Here is a 12718-nt window from a genome sequence, read left to right as displayed (position 1 = left end):
CAGTGACTACCAGGACATGGACCCGGAGGTCTAGCTATAGGGGTGTAGCAGTGACTACCAGGCCATGGACCCGGAGGTCTAGCTATAGGGGGGCAGTGACTACCAGGCCATGGATCTAGTATAGGGGGTGACATAACCTATTCCTGTATTTTGGGTACAGTAGGGTCTCCATGATGGGTTTTGCATTGGGGCCCAGGTTTGGGGTAAGCGGGTTCAGGGGCTATTCCTAGTTGTCACATGATAAGACTTCGGTACCAATTTTGACACCAAACAGTTGCAGAAGATTTTAGGAGAAGTCAGAAACCTTGGAACCAACCCCCTCCCCATGTGGGTGGTCCAATGCCCGGGCGCTCTGTATATATGGGCTGTATATATAATGTAGGCGTGGGGGGGGAGGGGATCGGCTGATGTACAGACCCCAGATAGGAGCAATCTATCAAATACATCAGTGACAGATCTGGTAAGAGGAGGTCCCAAATATACGAAGACGAGACGGAGAATCAGATAATCAATGGGGTCAATGTATATAGACGTGAAATATCAGGGGGTCACTGGTTGGGACTGTACCATATATGAGGGGTAACCTCTTTATTTTTGCTCGTAGTCTGGATTATTTGGGGTCTGAAAGCTTTTCTCACGATATCTCAAGATGTCTCTACAATCTCTGCAGTCTGTGGAGGAATTGTCCCAATGGTCTGGGCTGAACGGAGAAGTAAAGGAATGAGACTGAGATTGTCGCGACAGATCGGAGCCTGGCCTGGCGCTGCCGAGACACAACCGCACCAAGTCCTGCCGGCCCAAGAATAAGGACGGCCAAGTGTTTGGCTAGAAGTCACCGCCATGATGGATGGGAAGGCCCAGACATACGGAGACCTCCTGTTACAGGCACTGGAAGATCTTAAGAAAAGTGAATTCCGGAGGTTCAAAGACAAGTTGTCAGATCTGCGGTGCGGCGACACTCGCGCCATCTCACGTGGACCTTTAGAAGATGCAGATGTCATAGTTACAAAGAATCTTATGATTAAGACTTATGGGGAAGAAGGAGCTTTAGATGTGGCCGTTCAGGTCTTCAAAGTGATGAGTCTTATGGGACCAGCAGAGGAACTGCAGAAGAAGATGTCACAAGAAGGTACAACAATAGTGTCCGTCCTATAGGTGACAGTATACAGGGATGACCTTTATAGCCACAGAAACGCAGAAACAATGGTGACACCCAAATGTGTCCTGAGAACATGGGGTCACTGGGGTCAGTGGAGTCTCTGGGGTCTCTGGAGTCACTGGGGTCTCTGGGGTCATAGGGTCTCTGGAGTCACTGGGGTCTCTTGGGTCAGTGGGGTCTCTGGGGTCATAGGGTCTCTGGAGTCACTGGGGTCTCTTGTGTCAGTGGGGTCTCTGGAGTCATTGGGGTCTCTGAAGTCACTGGGGTCCCTGGGGTCAGTGGAGTCTCTGGGGTCAGTGGAGTCTCTGGGGTCAGTGGAGTCTCTGGGGTCAGTGGGGTCTCTCGGGTCAGTGGGGTCACTGGGGTCTCTTGGGTCAGTGGGGTCTCTGGGGTCAGTGGGGTCTCTGGAGTCAATGGGGTCTCTGGAGTCACTGGGGTCTCTGAAATTACTGGGGTCAATGGGGTCTCTGGAGTCACTGGGGTCTCTGGAGTCACTGGGGTCTCTGAAGTCACTGGAGTCTCTGGGGTCAGTGGAGTCTCTGGGGTCAGTGGGGTCTCTGGGGTCAGTGGGGGTAAGTGGGGTCTCTGGGTTCAGTGGGTTTCTGGGGTCAGTGGGGTCTCTCGGGTCAGTGGGGTCTCTCGGGTCACTGGGGTCAGTGGAGTCTCTGGGGTCACTGGGGTCTCTGGAGTCACTGGGGTCTCTCGGGTCAGTAGGGTCACTGGGGTCTCTCGGGTCAGTGGGGTCTCTGGAGTCACTGGGGTCTCTGGAGTCACTGGGGTCTCTGGAGTCACTGGGGTGTCTCGTATCAGTGGGGGTGGAGATGGACATACATGTGCGAGGCTCTCCAGAATCTCACCAGACAAAGGTTAGGGTATATATGTTATAGCTATAAGTGCCCAGATGGGAAAACCCTTAAAAATCCTTAAGATTTTAGCACAAACCTTCTCCTGATTATCCCTGGACAGACAGAAGATGTCATACTGTCGGCCAAGATCCTACATAAGAAGAGTCTCACTATTTCCGGCATTAACAGGTCCAAGTCCTCATGTACTACGGTGTACAGAGGAAGGGGGACTTGGCATTTATGGGTCTCCAAATAAACATTTTAGGGTTCTCCTGATCAAATACTTTCCTTCTATACAGTTTATACCCCCCACAAAGTATAAAGCCCCATAAGTGCCCTCATATCAGTATACAGGCTGCACCTATTACTCTACAACTATGTATATGTATAAGCAATGGGTCTAGAATACGGCCATACATACATCTAGAATACGGCCATACATACATCTAGAATACGGCCATACATACATCTAGAATACGGACATACATACATCTAGAATACAGCCATACATACATCTAGAATACGGCCATACATACATCTAGAATACGGCCATACATACATCTAGAATACGGCCATACATACATCTAGAATACGGCCATACATACATCTAGAATACAGCCATACATACATCTAGAATACGGCCATACATACATCTAGAATACGGCCATACATACATCTAGAATACAGCCATACATACATCTAGAATACGGCCATACATACATCTAGAATACAGCCATACATACATCTAGAATACGGCCATACATACATCTAGAATACGGGTAAACATACATCTAGAATACGGCCATACATACATCTAGAATACGGCCATACATACATCTAGAATACAGCCATACATACATCTAGAATACGGGTATACATACATCTAGAATACGGGTAAACATACATCTAGAATACGGCCATACATACATCTAGAATACGGCCATACATACATCTAGAATACAGCCATACATACATCTAGAATACGGGTATACATACATGTAGAATACGGGTAAACATACATCTAGAATACAGCCATACATACATCTAGAATACGGGTAAACATACATCTAGAATACGGCCATACATCTAGAATACGGCCATACATACATCTAGAATACGGGTATACATACATCTAGAATACAGCCATACATACATCTAGAATACGGGTAAACATATATCTAGAATACAGCCATACATCTAGAATACGGCCATACATACATCTAGAATACGGCCATACATACATCTAGAATACAGCCATACATACATCTAGAATACGGCCATACATACATCTAGAATACGGCCATACATACATCTAGAATACGGGTAAACATACATCTAGAATACAGCCATACATACATCTAGAATACGGGTAAACATACATCTAGAATACGGCCATACATCTAGAATACGGCCATACATACATCTAGAATACGGCCATACATACATCTAGAATACAGCCATACATACATCTAGAATACGGCCATACAGACATCTAGAATACGGGTATACATACATCTAGAATACGGCCATACATACATCTAGAATACGGCCATACATACATCTAGAATACGGCCATACATACATCTAGAATACAGCCATACATACAACTAGAATACGGCTATACCTACATCTAGAATACGGCCATACATACATCTAGAATACAGCCATACATACATCTAGAATACGGCCATACATACATCTAGAATACGGCCATACACATATCTAGAATACGGACATACATACATCTAGAATACGGACATACATACATCTAGAATACGGGTATACATACATCTAGAATACGGCCATACGTACATCTAGAATACGGCCATACATACATCTAGAATACGGCCATACATACATCTAGAATACGGACATACATACATCTAGAATACAGACATACATACATCTAGAATACAGGTATACATATATCTAGAATACGGCCATACATACATCTAGAATACGGGTATACATCTAGAATACGGCCATACATACATCTAGAATACGGCCATACATACATCTAGAATACGGCCATACATACATCTAGAATACGGGTATACATACATCTAGAATACAGCCATACATACATCTAGAATACGGCTATACATGCATCTAGAATACAGCCATACATACATCTAGAATACGGCCATACATACATCTAGAATACAGCCATACATACATCTAGAATACGGCCATACATACATCTAGAATACAGCCATACATACATCTAGAATACGGCCATACATACATCTAGAATACGGCCATACATACATCTAGAATACAGCCATACATACATCTAGAATACGGGTATACATCCATCTAGAATACAGCCATACATATATCTAGAATACAGCTATACATACATCTAGAATACGGCCATACATACATCTAGAATACGGGTATAAATACATCTAGAATACGGCCATACATACATCTGGAATACGGCCATACATACATCTAGAATACGGCCATACATATATCTAGAATACGGTCATACATACATCTAGAATACGGGTATACATACATCTAGAATACGGCCATACATACATCTAGAATACGGCCATACATACATCTAGAATACGGCCATACATACATCTAGAATACGGCCATACATACATCTAGAATACGGCCATACATACATCTGGAATACGGCCATACATACATCTAGAATACGGCCATACATACATCTGGAATACGTCCTTACATACATCTAGAATACGGGTAAACATACATCTAGAATACGGGTATACATACATCTAGATTACGGCCATACATACATCTAGGATACGGGTATACATACATATAGAATAAGGCCATACATACATCTAGGATACGGGTATACATACATATAGAATAAGGCCATACATACATCTAGAATACGGGTATACATACATATAGAATAAGGCCATACATACATCTAGGATACGGACATACATACATCTAGAATACGGCCATACATACATCTAGAATACGGGTATACATACATCTAGAATACGGGTATACATAAATCTAGAATACAGCCATACATACATCTAGAATACGGCCATACATACATCTAGAATACAGCTATACATACATCTAGAATACGGGTATACATACATCTAGAATACAGCCATACATACATCTAGAATACGGCCATACATACATCTAGAATACGGCCATACATACATCTAGAATATGGCCATACATACATCTAGAATACGGCCATACATACATCTAGAATACAGCCATACATACATCTAGAATACGGCCATACATACATCTAGAATACGGCCATACATACATCTAGAATATGGCCATACATACATCTAGAATACGGCCATACATACATCTAGAATACGGCCATACATACATCTAGAATATGGCCATACATACATCTAGAATACGGCCAAACATACATCTAGAATACGGCCATACATATATCTAGAATACGGCCATACATACATCTAGGATAAGAATATACATACATCTAGAATACGGCCTTACATACATCTAGAATACGGGTAAACATACATCTAGAATACGGGTATACATACATCTAGAATACGGCCATACATACATCTAGAATATGGGTATACATATATCTAGAATACAGCTATACATACATCTAGAATACGGCCATACATACATCTAGAATACGGGTATACATACATCTAGAATACAGCTATACATACATCTAGAATACGGCCATACATACATCTAGAATACAGCCATACATACATCTAGAATACGGCCATACATACATCTAGAATATGGCCATACATACATCTAGAATACGGCCATACATACAACTAGAATACGGGTATACATACATCTAGAATACGGCCATACAAACATCTAGAATACGGGTATACATACATCTAGAATACGGCCATACATACATCTAGAATACGGCCATACATACATCTAGAATACAGCCATACATACATCTAGAATACAGCCATACATACATCTAGAATACGGCCATACATACATCTAGAATACGGCCATACATACATCTAGGATACGTCTATGCATACATCTAGAATACAGCCATACATACATCTAGAATACGGCCATACATACATCTAGAATACGGCCATACATACATCTAGAATACGGCCATACATACATCTAGAATACGGCCATACATACATCTAGAATACGGCCATACATACATCTAGAATACGGCCATACATACATCTAGAATACGGGTTTACATACATCTAGAATACAGCCATACATACATCTAGAATACGGCCATACATACATCTAGAATACGGCCATACATACATCTAGAATACGGGTATACATACATCTAGAATACGGCCATACATATATCTAGAATACGGCCATACATACATCTAGAATACGGCCATACATACATCTAGAATACAGCCATACACACATCTAGAACAAGGCCATACATATTTCTAGAATACGGCCATACATACATCTAGAATACGGCCATACATACATCTAGAATACGGCCATACATACATCTGGAATACGGGTATACATATATCTAGAATACGGGTATACATATATCTAGAATGCGGGTATACATACATCTGGAATACGGCCAAACATATATCTAGAATACGGGTATACATACATCTAGAATACGGGTATACATACATCTAGAATACGGCCATACATACATCTAGAATACAGCCATACATACATCTAGAATACGGCTATACATACATCTAGGATATGTCTATACATACATCTAGAATACGGCCATACATACATCTAGAATACGGCCATACATACATCTAGAATACGGCCATACATACATCTAGAATACGGGTATACATACATCTAGAATACGGCCAAACATATATCTAGAATACGGGTATACATACATCTAGAATACAGCCATACATACATCTAGAATACGGCCATACATACATCTAGAATACGGGTATACATACATCTAGAATACAGCCATACATACACTAGAATATGGCCATACATACATCTAGAATACGGGTATACATACATCTAGAATACAGCCATACATACACTAGAATACGGCCATACATACATCTAGAATACGGCCATACATACATCTAGAATACGGCCATACATACATCTAGAATACGGGTATACATACATCTAGAATACAGCCATACATACACTAGAATACGGCCATACATACATCTAGAATACGGCCATACATACATCTAGAATACGGCCATACATACATCTAGAATACGGCCATACATACATCTAGAATACAGCCATACATACATCTAGAATACAGCTATACATACATCTAGAATACGGGTATACATACATCTAGAATACAGCCATGCATACATCTAGAATACGGGTATACATACATCTAGAATACGGCCATACATACATCTAGAATACGGGTATACATACATCTAGAATACGGCCATACATACATCTAGAATACGGCCATACATACATCTAGAATACGGCCATACATATATCTAGAATACGGCCATACATACATCTAGGATAAGGGTATACATACATCTAGAATACGGCCTTACATACATCTAGAATACGGGTAAACATACATCTAGAATACGGGTATACATACATCTAGAATACGGCCATACATACATCTAGAATACGGGTATACATACATCTAGAATACAGCTATACATACATCTAGAATACGGCCATACATACATCTAGAATACGACCATACATACATCTAGTATACGGCCATACATACATCTAGAATACGGCCATACATACATCTAGAATACGGCTATACATACATCTAGAATATGGCCATACATACATCTAGAATACGGGTTTACATACATCTAGAATATGGCCATACATACATCTAGAATACGGGTTTACATACATCTAGTATACGGCCATGCATACATCTAGAATACGGGTATACATACATCTAGAATACGGGTATACATACATCTAGAATACAGCCATACATACATCTAGAATACATCTATACATACATCTAGAATACGGCCATAAATACATCTAGAATACGGCCATACATACATCTAGAATACGGCCATACATACATCTAGAATATGGCCATACATACATCTAGAATACGGCTATACATACATCTAGTATACGGCCATGCATACATCTAGAATACAGCCATACATACATCTAGAATACATCTATACATACATCTAGAATACGGCCATAAATACATCTAGAATACGGCCATACATACATCTAGAATACGGCCATACATACATCTAGAATATGGCCATACATACATCTAGAATACGGCCATACATACATCTAGAATACGGCCATACATACATCTAGAATACAGGTATACATACATCTAGTGTACGGCCATACATACATCTTGAATACAGCCATACATACATCTAGAATACGGCCATACATACATCTAGAATATGGCCATACATACATCTAGAATACGGGTATACATACATCTAGAATACAGCCATACATACATCTAGAATACATCTATACATACATCTAGAATACGGCCATAAATACATCTAGAATACGGCCATACATACATCTAGAATACGGCCATACATACATCTAGAATATGGCCATACATACATCTAGAATACGGCTATACATACATCTAGTATACGGCCATGCATACATCTAGAATACGGCCATACATACATCTAGAATACGGCCATACATACATCTAGAATACAGCCATACATACATCTAGAATACGGCCATACATACATCTAGAATACGGCCATACATACATCTAGAATACGGCCATACATACATCTAGAATACGGCCATACATACATCTAGAATACGGCCATACATACATCTAGAATTCGGCCATATATACATCTAGAATATGGGTATACATACATCTAGAATACGGCCATACATACATCTAGAATACGGCCATAAATACATCTAGAATACGGCCATACATACATCTAGAATACGGCCATACATACATCTAGAATACGGCCATACATACATCTAGAATACGGCCATACATACATCTAGAATACGGCCATACATACATCTAGAATTCGGCAATATATACATCTAGAATATGGGTATACATACATCTAGAATACGGCCATACATACATCTAGAATACGGCCATACATACACTAGAATACGGCCATACATACATCTAGAATACGGCCATACATACACTAGAATACGGGTATACATACATCTAGAATACGGCCATACATACATCTAGAATACCGGTATACATACATCTAGAATACTGCCATACATACATCTAGAATACGGCCATACATACATCTAGAATACGGCCATACATACATCTAGAATACGGCCATACATACATCTAGAATACGGCCATACATACAACTAGAATACGGCCATACATACATCTAGAATACGGCTATACATACATCTAGAATACGGCCATACATACATCTAGAATACGGCCATACATACATCTAGAATACAGCCATACATACATCTAGAATACGGCCATACATACATCTAGAATACGGCCATACATACATCTAGAATACAGCTATACATACATCTAGAATACGGGTATACATACATCTAGAATACGGGTATACATACATCTAGAATACGGCCATACATACATCTAGAATACAGCTATACATACATCTAGAATACAGCTATACATACATTTAGAATATGGGTATACATACATCTAGAATACGGCCATACATACATCTAGAATACGGCCATACATACATCTAGAATACAGCTATACATACATCTAGAATACGGGTATACATACATCTAGAATATGGGTATACATACATCTAGAATACGGCCATACATACATCTAGAATACTGCCATACATACATCTAGAATAGGGGTATACATACATCTAGAATATGGCCATACATACATCTAGAATACTGCCATACATACATCTAGAATACGGCCATACATACATCTAGAATACGGCCATACATACATCTAGAATACGGCCATACATACAACTAGAATACGGCCATACATACATCTAGAATACGGCTATACATACATCTAGAATACGGCCATACATACATCTAGAATACGGCCATACATACATCTAGAATACAGCCATACATACATCTAGAATACGGCCATACATACATCTAGAATACAGCTATACATACATCTAGAATACAGCTATACATACATCTAGAATATGGGTATACATACATCTAGAATACGGCCATACATACATCTAGAATACGGCCATACATACATCTAGAATACAGCTATACATACATCTAGAATACGGGTATACATACATCTAGAATACGGGTATACATACATCTAGAATACGGCCATACATACATCTAGAATACGGCCATACATACATCTAGAATACGGCTATACATACATCTAGAATACGGGTATATATATTCATCTAGAATACGGCCATACATACATCTAGAATACGGCTATACATGCATCTAGAATACGGGTATACATACATCTAGAATACAGCCATATATACATCTAGAATACGGGTATACATACATCTAGAATACAGCCATACATACATCTAGAATACGGCCATACATACATCTAGAATACGGGTATACATACATCTAGAATACGGCCTTACATACATCTAGAATACGGCCATACATACATCTAGAATACGACCATACATACATCTAGAATACGGCCATACATATATCTAGAATACGGGTATACATACATCTAGAATACGGCCATACATACATCTAGAATACGGCCATACATACATCTAGAATACGGCTATACATACATCTAGAATACGGGTATACATACATCTAGAATACGGCTATACATACATCTAGTATACGGCCATACATACATCTAGAATACGGCCATACATACATCTAGAATACGGGTATACATACATCTAGTATACGGCCATACATACATCTAGAATACGGGTATACATACATCTATAATACAGCCATACATACATCTAGAATACAGCTATACATACATCTAGAATACGGCCATACATACATCTAGAATACGGCCATACATACATCTAGAATACGGCCATACATACATCTAGAATACGGCCATACATACATCTAGAATACGGCCATACATACATCTAGAATACGGCCATACATACATCTAGAATACGGGTATACATACATCTAGAATACGGCCATACATACATCTAGAATACGGCCATACATACATCTAGAATACATCTATACATACATCTAGAATACGGCCATACATACATCTAGAATACGGCCATACATACATCTAGAATACATCTATACATACATCTAGAATACGGCAATACATACATCTAGAATACGGCCATACATACATCTAGAATACGGCCATACATACATCTAGAATACGGGTATACATACATCTAGAATACGGCCATACATACATCTAGAATACGGCCATACATACATCTAGAATACATCTATACATACATCTAGAATACGGCCATACATACATCTAGAATACGGCCATACATACATCTAGAATACATCTATACATACATCTAGAATACGGCCATACATACATCTAGAATACGGCCATACATACATCTAGAATACATCTATACATACATCTAGAATACGGCAATACATACATCTAGAATACGGCCATACATACATCTAGAATACGGCCATACATACATCTAGAATACATCTATACATACATCTAGAATACGGCCATACATACATCTAGAATACGGCCATACATACATCTAGAATACATCTATACATACATCTAGAATACGGCCATACATACATCTAGAATACGGCCATACATACATCTAGAATACGGCCATACATACATCTAGAATACATCTATACATACATCTAGAATACGGCCATACATACATCTAGAATACGGCCATACATACATCTAGAATACATCTATACATACATCTAGAATACGGCCATACATACATCTAGAATACGGCTATACATACATCTAGAATACGGCCATACATACATCTAGAATACGGCCATACATACATCTAGAATACGGGTATACATACATCTAGAATACGGGTATACATACATCTAGAATACGGCCATACATACATCTAGAATACGGCCATACATACATCTAGAATACGGCTATACATACATCTAGAATACGGGTATATATATTCATCTAGAATACGGCCATACATACATCTAGAATACGGCTATACATACATCTAGAATACGGGTATACATACATCTAGAATACAGCCATATATACATCTAGAATACGGGTATACATACATCTAGAATACAGCCATACATACATCTAGAATATGGCCATACATACATCTAGAATACGGCCATACATACATCTAGAATACGGCCATACATACATCTAGAATACGGCCATACATATATCTACAATATGGTCATACATACATCTAGGATAAGGGTATACATACATCTAGAATACGGCCATACATACATCTAGAATACGGCCATACATACATCTAGAATACGGCTATACATACATCTAGAATACGGGTATACATACATCTAGAATACGGCTATACATACATCTAGTATACGGCCATACATACATCTAGAATACGGCCATACATACATCTAGAATACGGGTATACATACATCTAGTATACGGCCATACATACATCTAGAATACGGGTATACATACATCTATAATACAGCCATACATACATCTAGAATACAGCTATACATACATCTAGAATACGGCCATACATACATCTAGAATACGGCCATACATACATCTAGAATACGGCCATACATACATCTAGAATACGGCCATACATACATCTAG

At 39.3% G+C, this 12718-nt stretch overlaps 1 protein-coding gene across 1 annotated transcript in view; it reads left to right on the top strand.

Moving 5' to 3' along the window:
• Positions 1 to 840: 840 nt before the first annotated feature.
• NLRP3 (NLR family pyrin domain containing 3) overlaps positions 841 to 12718 on the top strand; it is a 46017-nt gene continuing 34139 nt past the window's right edge. The window contains 1 exon segment of the mRNA XM_075261366.1: positions 841 to 1129. Within this exon segment, the coding sequence (XP_075117467.1) occupies positions 841 to 1129 (289 nt within the window).

The sequence above is a fragment of the Leptodactylus fuscus genome, unplaced genomic scaffold, assembly GCF_031893055.1.
Source record: "Leptodactylus fuscus isolate aLepFus1 unplaced genomic scaffold, aLepFus1.hap2 HAP2_SCAFFOLD_118, whole genome shotgun sequence".
Classification (NCBI taxonomy): Eukaryota; Metazoa; Chordata; class Amphibia; order Anura; family Leptodactylidae; genus Leptodactylus; species Leptodactylus fuscus.
This window is presented reverse-complemented; position numbering and strand designations above follow the sequence as displayed.